This window comes from Pristis pectinata, chromosome 3, assembly GCF_009764475.1.
Source record: "Pristis pectinata isolate sPriPec2 chromosome 3, sPriPec2.1.pri, whole genome shotgun sequence".
Lineage (NCBI taxonomy): Eukaryota > Metazoa > Chordata > Chondrichthyes > Rhinopristiformes > Pristidae > Pristis > Pristis pectinata.
In genome coordinates, this window is record NC_067407.1 from 68,339,272 (window position 1) to 68,355,847 (window position 16,576).

The following is a 16,576-nucleotide window of genomic DNA, read 5'->3' on the forward strand; positions in this document are numbered from 1 at the left end:
CAACTTCCTGCGCTAGCTTTTAAACCCATTACAGATCCTGCCCTCTCCGGACGGAAGTGACGCCCGCGATACGTCACCAACTCTTCCCGCGCGCTAGCTTTCTCCCCTCACTGTCGAAGAAGCAGGCCTGGCGCCATTTTGTGGCCGGCCTTCCTGCCGATGCGCGCTCCGTTCTCAGAGCCGGTTTACTTGCTTCAGAGGTAGGTTGCTACAGTACCATCTTAATTGTCCTTGAAAAGCTGCTGCAGAGCTGCCATCATGAGCTGCTTCTGGCCTTGTGGCAAACGAGACCCGTGGTGCTGTTCATAAAATGGCCTTTTGGCCCATGCGTGTCCATGCCAACTAAGATCAGAATCAGGTTTATTAACACTGACATATGTCATGAAATTTATTGTTTTGTGGCAGCAGTTCAGAAATCTGATGGTGGAGGGGAAGAAGCTGTCCCTGAAACGTTGAGTGTGGGTCTTCAGGCTCCTATACCTCCTCCCCGATGGTAGTAACGTGAAGAGGACGTGTCCCAGGTGATGAGGTCCTTAATGGTGGATGCTGCCTTCTTGAGGCACTGCCTCTTGATGATGTCCTCGATGGCAGGGAGGGATGTATATTCAGGCTAATCCTACATCCTAGCACCTGGCCCATATCCCTCTAAACTCTTGTCATCCATATACTTGCCCACATACTACTTAAATGTATTTAATATACCTGCCTCAACCACTTCCTCTGGCAGCTGGTTTCATTTATCTACCACCCACTGTGTAGAAAAAGTTGCCCCTCAGGTTGTTATTAAACCTTTCACCTTTAACCTTAAAACTATGTCCCCTAGTTCTTGATCTCCCAACCCTGGAAAAAAGGCTGGGACGGAATTCCAGGAGTTTGATCCTGTGATGATGAAGGAACGATGATATGTTTCCGTATCACATGGATGTATGATTGGCAGTTGCTCCCATGCACCTCCTGCCCTGTACTACTTGGTGGAAGAAGTTGTGGGTTTGGGAAATGCAAAAGAAGAAGCCCCAACAAACAACTGCAGTGGTGGAAAAACCATCCACCACCACAGCGCAGTGACTCCTTATCCATGTCCAGGATGGTACCAGTCAAGTGAGAACCTTATCCTGGATGAGTTGAGTATCTTGTGATATTGGAGAGTATTCCATCACACTCCTGACTTGGGATGGATGGATAGATAGATAGATAGATAGTGGAAAGACTTGAGGGATTTGGAAGATGATTACTTGGTGTACAGTACCCAGCCTTGGTACCTCTGCAGTTGGTCCAGTTAGATTTTGTCATTGATAATCCCAGAATGTTGATGGTGGAGTCTTAGCAATGTTAATGCCATTGAACGTCAAGGTTAGGTGGTTAGATGTGCACTTGTTAGAGATGGTCACTGCCTGGCACTTGTGTGCTTGGAATTATCGACTGTGCCTGCATGGTGCTGTGTGCAGGTGTGGACTGATTCATTGGTTCATTTGCCGAGGAGCTGCAAATGAAATTGAACATTGTACACGCATCAGCAAAGATCTCCGCTCCTGACCTGATGAAGGAAGATCGTTGATGAAGCGGCTAAAGATGGTTGGGCCCAGGACACTACCCTGAGGAACTCCTGAAGTGGTGTCCTGGGGCTGAGATGATTGACCTGTGACAACTACAAACACCTTCCTTTGGCCAGGTCTGACTCCAGCTAGGGAAATGTGTTCTCCTTGATGTGCATTTACTTCATACTTTACCCAGGCTCTTAATGCCCCATTCAGTTAAATGCTCCCATGATTTCACGGACAGAGACTCTCACCTCAGCCCATGTTAAGCTTTGTGGTTCCAGCAAAACCCAGGCTGAGCATCAGAGAGTGGGTTATTAGTGATTCAGTACTGCTGGACACCATCCATTACTCTGCTGATAACTGGGAGATGACTGGGCGGTAATGAGCCAGATTATGTAGAGTGGTGATTGTGAAGTGTAACTAAATTTTGCTGTTTACATTTTCTTTCAGACACATACATTCAAAAAACAAAGAAATCCTACATCGACAGCAGAGCACGGAGAAACCTCGGCTCCATAAACACAGAGCTGCAGGATGTGCAGAGAATAATGGTGGCGAATATTGAAGAGGTGTTGCAGCGAGGAGAAGCACTTTCAGGTAAAGCCTCTATGTATGAACATCAGCAACTTAAGATGTGCTGGGTGGTTCCTTCAAAAAGGGAGTGGAAGAGAAATCCTCTTAGTATTGTGTAAACGTAACAGTGCCCGCAGCGTTGAGCTCAGCCACAGATCTCGCCCAGTCTGACCAATTGTTCAGACCCTGAAACTTTACCTGTGTTCCTGCACAACATCAACCTTTAATTGAAAGGGTGACCCCTGTCATAGAGCACCCATTTGGATTGGATTTGGCTGTAACTTTAAAGACCGTTCCGTAATAGTTCCTACAGTGTGGAAGAGGACTTGCGTGTAGGCGGACTGGATAAGGATGGGGATGGTCCCTCCTGTGAGTGGACTGTTTGCTTTGTCTTTTTAAATCCAACAGTATTATGATCATTTTCACTGATGTTAGCATTTGTTTCAAAATAAACATTTAATTCATATTTTCATCATAAGAGACCGTATTTGATCAGGATAGAAACATAGAAAACCTACAGCACAATTCAGGCCCTTCAGCCCACAAAGCTGTGCCAAACATGTCCCTACCTTAGAAATTACTAGGCTTACCCATAGCCCTCTATTTTTCTCAGCTCATGTACCTATCCAAAAGTCTCTTAAGAGACCTTATCATATCCACCTCCACCGCCGTTGCCAGCAGCCCATTCCATGCACTCACCACTTTGAGTAAAAAAACTTATCCCTGACATCTCCTCTCTGCCTACTCCCCAGCACCTTAAACCTATGTCCTCTTGTAGCAACCATTTCAGCCTGGGAAAAAGCCTCTGATTATCCACACGATCAGTGCCTCTCATCATCTTATTTACCTCTATCAGGTCCCCCCCTCATCCTCCGTCGCTCCAAGGAGAAAAGGCCCGGTTCCCTCAACCTGTTTTCATAAGGCATGCTTCCCAATCCTGGCAGCATCCTTGTAAATCTCCTCTGGACCCTTTCTATGGCTTGCACATCCTTCCTGTAGTGAGGTGACCAGAAATGAGCACAGTACTCCAAGTGGGGTCTGACCAGGGTCCTATATAGCTGCAACATTACCTCTCGGCTCCTAAATTCAATTCCACGATTGATGAAGGACAATACACCATATGCCTTCTTAACCAAAGAGTCAGCCTGTGCAGCTGCTTTGAGTGTCCTATGGACTTGGACCCTAAGATCCCTCTGATCCACCACACTGTCAAGAGTCCTACCATTAATACTATACTCTGCCATCATATTTGACCTACCAAAATGAACCACTTCACACTTATCTGGGTTGAACTCCATCTGCCACTTCTCAGCCCAGTTTTGTATCTTATCTATGTCCCACTGTAACCTCTGATAGCCCTCTATACTGTCCACAACACCTCCAACCTTTGTGTCATCCGCAAACTTACTAACCCATCCCTCCACTTCCTTATCCAGGCCATTTATAATAATCACAAAGAGTAAGGGTCCCAGAACAGATCCCTGAGGTACACCACTGGTCACCAACCTCCATGCAGAATATGACCTGTCAACAACCACTCTTTGCCTCCTGTGGGGCAACCAGTTCTGGATCCACAATGCAATGTCCCCTTGGATCCCATGCCACTTTACTTCCTATAAGCCTTGCATGGGGTACCTTATCAAATGCCTTGCTGAAATCCATATACACTACATCTACTGCTCTCCCTTCATGGATGTGTTTAGTCACATCCTCAAAAAATTCAATCAGTCTCATAAGGCAGGACCTGCCCTTGACAAAGCCATGCTGACTATTCCTAATCATATTAATACCTCTCCAAATGTTCATAAATCCTGCCACTCGTATCAACTTACCAACCACTGAAGTAAGACTCACTGGTCTATAATTCCCTGGGCTATCTCTACTCCCTTCCTTGAATAAGAGAACAACATCCGCAACCCTCCAATTCTCCGGAACCTCTCCCATCTCCATCGATGATGCAGAGATCATCGTCAGGGGCTCTGCAATCTCCTCCCTCACCTCCCACAGTAGCCTGGGGTACATCTCATTCGGTCCCGGCGACTTATCCAACTTGATGCTTTCCAAAAGCTCCAGCACCTCCTCTTTCTTAATATCTACATTCTCAAGCTTTTCAGCCTGCTGAAAGTCCTCCCTCCAATCACCAAGATCTTTTTCTGTAGTGAATACTGATGTAAAGTATTCATTAAGTACCATAGAACCATACAGCACAAAACAGGCCCTTCGGCCCACCATGTTGTGCCGTCCATCAAACCACCCTCACACTACCTAACCCCTTCCTCCCACATATCCCTCCATCTCACATTCCTCCATGTGCCTATCCAACAAGCTCCTGAACCTGTCCAATGTATCTGCCTCCACCAGCACCCCAGGCAATGCATTCCATGCACCAACCACTCTCTGGGTGAAAAACCTCCCCCTGAACCTCCCATGCCCTCCCAACCTTAAAGCCATGCCCTCTCGTCTTGAGCATTGGTGCCCTGGGAAGGAGGCGCTGACTGTCTACTCTATCTATTCCTCTCAATATTTTATATACCTCTATCATGTCTCCTCTCATCCTCCTCCTTTCCAGTGAATAAAGCCCTAGCACCTTAAACCTCTCCTCATATTCAATACTCTCTAATCCAGGCAGCATCCTGGTAAATCTCCTCTGCACCCTCTCCAACACCTCCACATCCTTCCTATAATGAGGCGACCAGAACGGAACACAGTACTCCAAGTGTGGCCTAACTAGAGTTTTGTAAAGCTGCATCATCACCTTGTGGCTCTTAAACTCAATCCCACGATTTATGAAACCCAACATCCCATTGGCCTTCTTAACTGGTCTTTCCACCTGTGAGGCAACTTTCAGTGAACTGTGAATATGAACCCCCAGATCCCTCTGCTCCTCCACACTGCCAAGTACCTTGCCATTTACCCAGTACTCTGCCCTGGAGTTTGTCCTTCCAAAGTGTACCACCTCACACTTCTCTGGATTGAACTCCATCTGCCACTTGTCAGCCCAGCTCTGCATCCTATCAATATCCCTCTGTAAGCTCCAACAGCCCTCCACACTGTCCACAACACCGCCGATCTTAGTGTCATCCGCAAACTTACTAACCCAGCCCTCCACCCCCTCATCTAAGTCATCTATAAATATCACAAAAAGTAAAGGTCCCAGAACTGATCCCTGCGGGACACCACTAGTCACTGCCCTCCAATCCGAGGGCACTCCTTCCACCACAACCCTCTGCTTTCTACATGCAAGCCAATTCCTAATCCACACAGCCAAGCTTCCCTGGATCCCTTGGCCTCTGACCTTCTGAAGAAGCCTATCATGAGGAACCTTATCAAATGCCTTACTAAAATCCATGTAAACCACATCCACCGCACTGCCCTCATCAATCTTCCTCGTCACCTCCTTAAAGAACTCTAATATCAGGCTTGTGAGGCAAGATCTTCCCTTCACAAAGCCATGCTGGCTGTCCCTAATCAGTCCATGATTCTCTAGGTGTTCATAAATCCTATCCCTTAGAATCCTGGCCTATCCCTATTACCTTTTTTGAACAAGGGGACAACATTCACAACCCTCCAATCCTCCGGCACCATCCCTGTGGACAACGAGGACTCAAAGATCCTTACCAGTGGTTCAACAATCTCCTCCCTCGCCTCTTGAAGCAGCCTGGGGAAAATCCCGTCAGGCCCCGGAGATTTATCTGTCTTAATATTATTTAACAACTTCAACACATCCTCTCTCTTGATATCTACAACCTCGAGAACATTACCCCTACCAGCACTCCCTTCCGCGTCATCCAGACCCCTCTCCCTGGTGAATACTGAAGAGAAGTACTCATTGAGAACTTCTCCCACTTCCGCCGCCTCCAGGCAAATTCTCCCACCTTTGTCCTTAATTGGACCTACCTTTACCCTAGCCATCCTCCTACCCTTCACGTACTTGAAAAAGGCCTTGGGATTTTCCTTAACCCTACTAGCCAACGCCTTTTCATGTCCCCTTCTAGCTTTCCTCAGCCCTTTCTTAAGTTCCTTCCTCACTACCCTATATTCCTCACGGGCCCTGTCTGAACCTTGCTGCTTATACCTCACATATGCTACCTTCTTCTCCCTAACAAGTCGTTCCACCTCTCTCGTCACCCACGGTTCCTTCACCCTGCCATTCCTTCTCTGCCTCACCGGGACATATTTATCCCTAACATCCTGCATAAGATCCCTGAACATCGACCACATCTCCATGGTACATTTTCCTTCAAAAAGGACATCCCAATTTACACTCCCAAGTTCTCTCCTTATAGCCTCATAGTTCGCCCTTCCCCAATAAAAAATCCTCTTGTCCTCTCTGCACCTGTCCCTGTCCATGACAATTTTAAAGGTAATGGAGCAATGGTCACTGTCCCCCAAATGCTCACCCACCAATAGATCCTTCACCTGTCCTGGTTCATTTCCTAAAACTAGATCTAACATGGCATTCCCTCTAGTCGGCCTGTCAACATTACTGCGTCAGGAATCCCTCCTGGACACATTTAACAAATTCCATCCCATCTAAACCTTTGGCACTAAGCAGGTTCCAGTCTATATTTGGGAAGTCGAAGTCTCCCATTATAACAACCCTGTTATTTTTGCTTCTCTCCAAACACTGCCTGCCAATCTGCTCCTCTATATCTCTACTGCTACCGGGGGGCCTATAGAATACTCCTAGTAGAGTAACTGCTCCTTTCTTGTTCCCTAAATCCACCCATACGGACTCTAGAGATGATCCTTCTACAACATCCAGCTTTTCCACAGCCGTAACAGTGTCCCTGACCAGTATCGCCACCCCTCCTCCTCTTCTCCCCCCTTCCCTATCCCTCTTAAAACACCGAAAACCAGGAATATTCAATATCCACTCCTCTCCTGACGTCAGCCACATCTCAGTAATAGTCACGATATCATAGTCCCCCATACCCATCAAAGCCCTCAGTTCATCCCCCTTATTCCTGAAACTTCTTGCATTTAAGTAAACACACTTCAGTCCATCTACCTTACTACTTTTACAGCCTGTATTCTGCTTCTTCCCCAAAGCCTCTCTACCTGTTTGATCTAACTTTTCCCCATTCCCTTCCCCCTCACAAACTAGTTTAAACCCTCCCGAACCACCCTAGCAAATCTCGCCGCAAGGATATTGGCCCCCTTCTGGTTCGAGTGTAACCCGTCCTCTCTGTACAGGTCCCACCTTCCCGAGAAGAGATCCCAATGATCCAGAAATCTAAAACCCTCCCTCCTACACCAGCTTCTCAGCCACGCATTTATCTGCCACCTCCTCCTATTCCTGCCTTCACTATCACGTGGCACTGGCAGCAATCCTGAGATTGCTACCCTTGAGGTCCTGTTCCTCAATTTTCTGCCTAGCTCCCTGAACTCACTCTTCAGGACCTCATCCCCCTTCCTACCTATGTCATTGGTGCCAACCTGGACCACAACTTCTGGCTGCTCTCCCTCCCGCTCAAGAATCCTGTGGACCCGATCAGTGACATCCCGGACCCTGGCACCTGGGAGGCAACATACCATCCGGGATTCATGCTCACTGCCACAGAACCTCTTATCTGTTTCCCTGACTATCGAGTCCCCTATCACTACCGCATGTCTCTTTCCCACCCTTCCCTTCTGAGCAGCTGTACCAGTCCCAGTGCCAGAGACCTGGTAACTGCAGCTAGGCCCCTGCAGGTCATCCCCCTCAACAGCTTCCAAGGCAGAAAACTTGTTATGGAGGGGAACAGCCTCCGGGGTTCCCTGCTCTGTCTGCCTGCCTGACTACTTCTTCCTCTTCCCTCCCCTGACAGTCACCATTCTATCTGCCTCCTGAACCTCATATGTACCTGCTCTAAGGGGGGGTGACTGTCACCTGATGGACCGTGTCTCCATAACTCTCTCCCTCCCTTATGCTGCGCAGTGTTTGTAGCTGCGACTCCAGCTCATCAACTCTGAGCCAAAGTTCATCCAGACTTAAGCACTTACTCAAGTACCTCCGCTATTTCTTCCAGATCCATACACTTTCCCACTGTTGCACTTGATAGGTCCTATTCTTTCGCGTCTTATCCTCTTGCTCTTCACATACTTGTAGACTGCCTTGGGGTTTTCCTTAATCCTGCCTACCAAGGCCTTCTCATGTCCCCTACTGGCTCGCCTAATTTCCTTCTTAAGGTCCTTCCTGTTAGCCTTATACTCTTCCAGATCTCTAGCATTACCTAGCTCTCTGAACCTTTTGTAAGCTTTTCTTTTCCTTTTGACTAGATTTATTACAGCCTTTGTACACCACGGTTCCTGTATCCTATCGTAACTTCCCTGTATCATTGGTACATGCCTATGCAGAACTCCACATAAATATCCCCTGAATATTTGCCACATTTCTTCCGTACTTTTCCCTGAGAACATATGATCCCAATTTCAGCTTCTAATTTTCTGCCTGAGAGCCACATAATTTCCTTTACTCCAGCTAAACACCTTTCTAGTTTGTTCCTATCTCTCTCCAATGCTATTGTAAAGGAGATAGTGATCATAATTCTATCTCCAAAATGCTCTCCCACTGAGAGATCTGACACCTGACCAGGTTCATTTCCCAATACCAAATCAAGCACAGCCTCTCCTCTTGTAGGCCTATCTACATATTGTGTCAAGAATCCTTCCTAAACACACTTAACAAACTCCACCCCATCTAAACTCCTTGCTGTATGGAGATGCCAATCAATGTTTGGGAAATTAAAATCCCCCATCACAACAACTCCTGTTATTCTCACACCTTTCTAGGATCTGCTTTCCTATCTGCTCCTCAATACCCCTGTTACTATTGGGCGGCCTATAAAAAACACTCAGTAAAGTTATTGACCCCTTCCTGTTCCTAAACTTCACCCAAAGAGACTCCGTAGACAATCCCTCCATGACGTCCACCTTTTCTGCAGCCGTGACACTATCTCTGATCAACAGTGCCACTCCCCCACCTCTTTTACCTCCCTCCCTGTCCTTTCTGAAACATCTAAAACCTGGCACTTGAAGTAACCATTCCTGTCCCTGAGCCATCCAAGTCTCTGTAATGGCCACCACCTCGTAGCTCCAAGTATTTATCCAAGCTGTAGGCTCATCCGCCTTGTTCACAATACTCCTTGCGTTAAAATACACACATACACGTCTCAAACTGAGCATGTCCCTTCTCTATCACCTGCCTATGCTCCCTCTCGTACTGTCTACAAGCTTTCTCTATTTGAGAGCCAAACACCTCGTCCCCAGTCTCTCCAGTTCGGATCCCACCCCCCAACAATTCTAGTTTAAACTCTCCCCAGTAGCCTTAGCAAACCTCCCCGCAAAGATATTGGTCCCCCTGGGATTCAAGTGCAACCCGTCCTTTTTGTACAGATCATACCTGCCCCAGAAGAGGCCCCGACGATCCAGATATCTGAATCCCTGCCCCTCACTCCAATCCCTCAGCCACACATTTATCCTCCACCTCATTCTATTCCTATAATCACTGTTGCATGGCACAGGCAGTAATCCTGAAATTACTACCTTTGAGGTCCTGCTTCTCAACTTCCTTCCTAACTCCCTATAGTCTTTTTTCAGGACCTTATCCCTTTTCCTACCAATGTCATTGGTACCAAGATGTACCATGACCTCTGGCTGTTCTCCTTCCCTCTGCAGGTTATCTTGGACGCGATCTGAAACATCCCAGACCCTGGCACCTGGGAGGCAAACTACCATCCGAGTTTCCTTCCTGTGTCCACAGAATTGCCTGTCTGCCCCCCTAACTATAGAGCCCCCTATCACTACTGCCCTCCTCTCTCTTTCCCTACCCTTCTGAGCCACAGGGCTGGACTCTGCTCTAGAGACACTGCCACTGTTGCTTCCCCCAGGTAGGCTGTCTCCCCCAACAGCACTCAAGCAGGAGTACTTATTGTCAAGGGGTACAGCCACAGGGGTGCTCTCTAGTACCCGACTCTTCCCCTCCCCCCTCCTGTCGTTGACCCACTTGCCTGTTTCCCGTGGCCCCGGTGTGACCACCTGCCTATAACTTCTATCACTTCCTCACTCTCCCTGACCAGACAAAGGTCATCACGCTGCCTCTCCAGTTCCCTAGCATGGTCCCTTAGGAGCTGCAGCTCGATACACCGGGTGCAGATGTAGCCGTCCCTGAGGCTAGGAGACTCCGGGAACTCCCACATCTGACACCAAGCACAGAAAACTGCACTCATACTCCTTTCTTTCCTCAATTAGCACCTAAGCCCGTTGATCCAAAGCCCAATCACCCTACTCCCTCTCATTCCACTGCCCGCTCCGAACGCTGCCTGCTGGTTATGGTAGTCTTCGTTTTAAACTGTTCGCGCACTACCGACTGACGTCACGCGCCTGCGCAGTCTATCCCCACTACCCCCAAACTGTTAGAAAAAAACGTATCTTTTTGGAAGTCCTTGGCTGATTCCGCTCGCTCTCCTCTTGCTCCCAATGGAAATTGTGGATTATCCACAATTTCTGAATGTGCAGACGAAACAAAACTTGGCAGTGTGAGGATAGTGAAAGATTGCAGAAGAATATACTGATAGAATGGACAGACAAATGGCAGATGAAGTTTAATACAGAGAATTGTGAGGTGGTAGGAAAAATAAGAGAGGTAATCTGGAATAAAGGATACTGTTCTAAAGAGGTTCAGGAACAGAGGCGCCTTGGGGTAAAGGTGCAGAAATCATTGAAGGTGGGGAAGGTTGAGAATGCAGTTAATAAGGCAAACATGGTTCTGGGCTTTATCAACACAGACATTGAGTACAAAAGCAAGAAGATTGCACTGAACCTTCATAAAACACTGATCCAACCTCATCTGGTGTACTGTGTTCACGTCTGGTTGCTTCAATGTGGGAAACATGCAGTGGAGGTTTACTGTAATGGTTTCTGGGATGTAGGGCCACAGTTACAAGAACAGATTGGAGAGGTTGGGGCTGGTTTCTCTAGAGAACACTGAGGGAGGTTTGATAGAAGTATAGAAAATGACGAAGGGTCTGGACAGTGAATATTGGGAGTCTGTTCACATTGGTGAAGGTGTAGAGGACTAGGGGCCACAGGTATATATTAATGGGAAAAAAGTTAATTGTGCAACTTGTGGTTGGAATCTGGGAAGCTCTGCCTGCAGATGTAGTACAGACGGGTTCCACTGCAGCCTTCAACACAGAATTGGAAAGATATGGTGATGAAAAATTTGCAAAGCTCTAGAGAAAGGGCAGAGGTTGAAATTAGTTGCTCTCATAGAGAGCTAGCACAGAGGTGATGGGAAGTATGATCACCTCTGTGCTGTAACCATCCTATGATTTTAAGCTAAAATCCTTAAACCGAGTACTGCCATGGTAATACTCTGCTCCATTCACTTTCATGCCCTTCCCCTTAAGAATCCAAGAATCTGTCGGTATTGGCATTGAAGCTACACAGCACCATCCACAGCCTTCTGGAGTTGAGAAACTCCAAAGGCTCATAACCCTTTGAATGAAGAACTTACTCCCTATCCAGTTCTACACAGCTGATTCCTTCTTCTGAATTTCTGCCCCTAGACCTAGAAAATGTCACTGAGTTATGCTCCTTCCCTGAACCTCTGCTTTAGTGAGATCAACTCTCATTCTTCTCAGCTGCACTGAGTAAAGGTTCATTCAAGTTGATCTTTCCAAATCAGACCAGCCCCTTATTCTGTGAATCATTCTGATGAGTCCAAGACAAATGCATCCTTCCTTGGGTAAGCTTGGAGACCAAAACTGTGCTCCAATTATAATCTAATCTCACCAAACAGCTGTACAAAATACAGCCAAAATTCCTAACATTGTACTGCAGTCCCATTACAGTAAAGATCAGCATGGCATTTATGTTCCATAGAATGATCAAAGTCCATGGCACAGAAGGAGACCAGTCAAAATTGGACCAGGTAAATGTCACTGCCCAGCTCTTGCCCATAGCCTTGTGGGTTATGGCTTTCCATGAGTTATCTTGGCAATTTTATAATGTACTTATACCTCTGCTACCAATGTTCCAGATGCCCACTCCTCATTGAATGTGAACCATTTTCCTCAACTCTCTACTAACCATCTGCAAAATAACTTAAACCTATGCCCTCTTGTCCTCTTTACAAAGGGAAATATTCTTCCCGCTCACCTCGTTAAGGCCTCTTATAATTCATACACCTCAGTTAAATCTTCCCTCGGAATCCTTTGTTCCAAAGAAAACAGCCCCAGCCAAGACGGTCTCTCCTCCTACCCATAATTTTCTAGCCCCTTGTAAATCTCCTTTTTATCCTCTCTGGTGCAATCACATCCTTCCTGTAGTGTGGTGGCAGTGTCTTCCACCCCATCCAAGCCCTTAACACTCTGGGTAGTCCAGTCAATACTGGGGAAATTAAAATCTCCCATTAATATAACCCTACTATTCTTACAACTGTGAGCAATTTCTCTACACACCTGCTCCTCAAGTTCCCACTGACTATTGGGAGGTCTATAACACAGCCCCAGTAGAATGACCCTCCTCTTCTTGTTTCTAAGTTCTACCCATATGGCCTCACTGGACGATCTTACAAGAATGTCATCCTTAAGTACTGCTGTTATGTCCTCCCTTATCAAAGAGGGAACACCTCCTCCTCACTTACCTGTACCTCTGCCACACTTGTAGCATCTATATTGAGCTGCCAGTCCTCCCCTTCTCTCAGCCATGTTTTTGTTATGGCTATAACATCCCAATCCTTGGAGCCAATCCACGCTCCGAGTTCATCCGCCTTGCCTGTAAAACCTCGTGCATTGAAATAAATGCAGTTTAACTGGTATTCCTTTCCCTGCCTTTACTGTGCCCCTGGCTATCTGATTACCAAACTTGCTCTCGTTGGCTGCTGCTTTATCCCATGACCTGCTCCTGCTCAGAGTGCCACCCCCCTGCCAATCTAGTTTAAACCCTCCCATGTAGCATTGACAAATTTCCATGCATAAATATTGGTCCCTCTCTGGTTCAAGTGCAACCCATTCCTCTTGTACAGGTTGCCTCTACCCCAGAAGAGCTCCCACTGGTCCAAGAACCTGAATCCCTGACCCCTGCACCAGCTCCTCAGGCACGCATTCATCTGGCCTATCTGTTTTTGACCTTGCTAGCACGTGGCACTGGGAGTAATCCAGTGATCACTACCCTCGGTCCTTCTTCTTAACTTCTTAGCTGACTCCCTATAGTCATTCTGCAGAACCTCATCCCTTGTTCTGTATGATTGTACCAACATGTACGATGACCTCTGGCTGTTTGTCCTCCATCTCGAGTACTTCCTGCAGCCGCTCACAGACATCCTTGACCCTGGCACCTGGGAAGCAAAACACCATCCTGGCATCTCTTCTGCAACCACAGAATCTTCTTTCTGCCACCTCACTATCGAGTCTCCTGTCACTATTGCCAAAGTCTGACTGCACCCTTTCCCTTTGAGCCTCAGAGCTGGTCATAGTGCTAGAGACCTGACTACTGCTGCTAGCCGCTGAAAAAGCATCCCCCTCAACAGTATCCAAAGAGGTATTCCTGTTCCTGAGGGGAATGGCCACAAGGGATCTCTGCACTGACTGCCTACTCCCCTTACTTTTTCTGGTGGTCACCCATCTAACTGAAGCTTGCACCTTGGGTGTGACCATCTCTGTAGAAGTCTCATCTATGATGTTCTCAGATTCCCAGATGATCCTGAGTACTTCCAACTCCAATTACTTGACCCGGTCTATCAGGAGCTGCAGCTGGGTGCACTTCCTCTAGATGTAGTCATCAAGGAGACCAGGAGGTTCCCTGACTTCCCACATCTTGCAGGAGGAGCATTCCACTGCCCCAACTATCATCCTGCCTGTATTATTTTGAAACTGTGTTACTGCTTTTTCACGAGTGGGGATGTGTTGATAAAGATAAATATTTTGCTTGAAATACAGAATGAATTACACCTCATACAGAATCATAGAGCAATGCAGCATAGATACAGACCCTTAGGCCCAATGAGTCCATGCTGACCATAGTGCCCATCCATCTAGTCCCAATTTCCTGCATTTGGCCCATATCCCTCTAAGCCCACCCCTGTAGTTACCAATCCAAGTGCTTCTTAAATGATACTATTGTACCTGCCTCAACCACTTCCTCTGGCAGCTTGTTCCATATACTCACCACTCCCTGCATGAAAAAGTTGCCCCTCAGGTTCCTTTTAACTCTTTTCCTCTCACCCTGTCCGTGCCCCCTAGTTTTGGACTCCCCCTACCCTGGGGAAAAGACTGCGACCACCCACCTTACCTTTACCTCATGACTTGATAAACCTTGATAACGTCACCCCTCCTCTTACATTCTCCTATCCAGACTAAACTTTCCCTTCAAATAGAGCTACCAGTGATTACTGGGTCCAAGGAGATGTTAACAGATGCGGACTGACCTGCTGAGTTAGTCTAGCAGTGTTTTTCCCTCTGAGATGTTTATAGTGCTAAGTAACTCTGCAGCATTCAATTGTCAGCTTGAAATTTTAGATTTTCCAGAGTTGGGGAGAACATTCATCGAGCTTTATCTTGGAAGATTAAATGGGTGGGTATACTTTACAATGGGAAGAGTATGTGGACTACAGAAGGAAATTAAATAGGAGTGTGTATACTACTGTAGAAGATTAGATTGCAGGGTAAAATCGATGAAACCACACACAGCTTCTGGCAACATTGGACAGCCTTGGGGTCTGAGTGGTTAAAGTGCAGTTGTATTTAGCAGAATTGATGGTTCATGTCTCTGCTTCACCCACAACCCATTGATCCCAATCACTACCTTCCAGATGCCAGGTTTGGAATAATTCCTTCTCATTCTTTGTTGTTATAGCTTTGGACAGCAAAGCCAGTGGTCTTTCCAGCCTGTCGAAGAAGTACCGACAAGATGCCAAGTACTTGAACATGCGTTCGACATATGCCAAGCTGGCAGCTGTTGCCGTCTTTGCGGTCATGCTGATAGTTTACGTGCGGTTCTGGTGGCTCTGAAACTGGCTGAATGTAGAGTGGGGCATGTTGATTTGTGCTGACTGCACGCAAATTCTGAGAGTTCCTGGAGTACATCCACACTTTTCCTGAAGCCTGAAGTTTGTTGCCAGTTAGTCTGGATATAGAGCCGTCTCCCTCTTGTAGTTACTGTGGTCTGATGGGCCTTCACTATGTGGCACCATTAAACTATATTTACCAACCACCATATTGAACTGAAGAACCCCTTTTCTTTCCACTCCTTTGGAATGTGCATTCTAACATCTCAAATTCTAAAGAATAATAAATGTTAATTTTATTTTCTGAATCATTATGAAGAGTGGAAATATTGAAAAATGTAGTTGCAAAATCTTCTGTAGAGAGAATGATCTTCTGTGATATGTCAGTCCAATGGTTATGTGTGGACCTGAGCAACCCAGTTGAGTGAAAGATAACATACTTTCATGTAATTGTGTAGAAATTGATCTCGCTCGTACATTGAATAAAATCACATACCATCAGAACGGTTTTATCCGTTACCGAGACATGCAATGGATTCAAATGCTTCTTGGAAGCTGGTGCGGGAAAATCCTTCCCACCTGTGGTTTCTCTGCAACCTAGTCATGGAACTACTTGGGGATCTGTACCTTCTGTACCAGTATCTCTTTATACAATAGATATACCCAGCAGTTGTTAAAGAAACAACTGCTTAATTTAAACAGACAAGATTGCAGTAGTTTCAGGAGTTTATTGTTTTTCTGTAGGTCATGGAGGAATCAGCTGACAAATCCCAAGATGATGACTCATGCACAAGATACATTCAGCAAAGGTGTTCCCAGTCATAGTTTCCGAGAGGGAGACCCCTAAGGAGTATCAACGAACAGTGGGACCTGGGTTTACCTATCCAAGGATTAGTAAAGGTGACAACACAGGATAAAAAGAGCAGTTAAGAAGTCACTAATTGGGCATGGAATATAAGAGCAGGAAGTCTTAATACATCTTTATAAAACATTGGCTAGGTAACAGCTGGACTATCATGTGCAGTTCTGGTCGCCACACTATGGGAAGGATGCGATTGCACTGGAGAAGGTGCAGAGGAGATTTACCAGTGCTGGACCATTTTAGTTATAAGGAGAGACTTGATAGGCTGGGTTTGTTTTGTTTTACATGGAGAGGAGAAGGTTGATAGAGGTGTACAAAATTGTGAGGATAGGTAGTGAGAAACCTTACCCCTCAGCAAAGATTTCTGTGATTAGACACCAGAGGTCTAAAGTAAGGTGTTGTAAATTTAGAGGGGATCTTACAATTTTTTTCACCCAGAGGGTGACTGAAACCTGGAACTCACTGCACTCAGAATAACCTTTCAGATGAGCAGTTGAAACATCAAGGTATAGGAGGCTGTCGGAAGCTTGCTGGTAAATACAGTTAGGTACTAAATGGCCGGTGTGGACATGATGGGCCAAAGGGCCTGTTTCTGTGCTGTATGACTATGTT

General features: G+C 46.5%; 1 protein-coding gene across 2 annotated transcripts in view; it reads left to right on the forward strand.

Moving 5' to 3' along the window:
• LOC127568576 (vesicle-trafficking protein SEC22b) overlaps positions 1–15,634 on the forward strand; it is a 32,993-nt gene extending 17,359 nt beyond the window's left edge. For both annotated transcript variants that reach the window (XM_052012491.1, XM_052012492.1), the window contains 2 exons: positions 1,989–2,135; positions 14,952–15,634. In XM_052012491.1, coding sequence (XP_051868451.1) covers positions 1,989–2,135; positions 14,952–15,106 — 302 coding nt within the window. In that variant the 3' untranslated portion in view covers positions 15,107–15,634. The remainder of the gene's footprint in view (positions 1–1,988; positions 2,136–14,951) is intronic.
• The last annotated feature ends 942 nt before the right edge of the window (positions 15,635–16,576 follow it).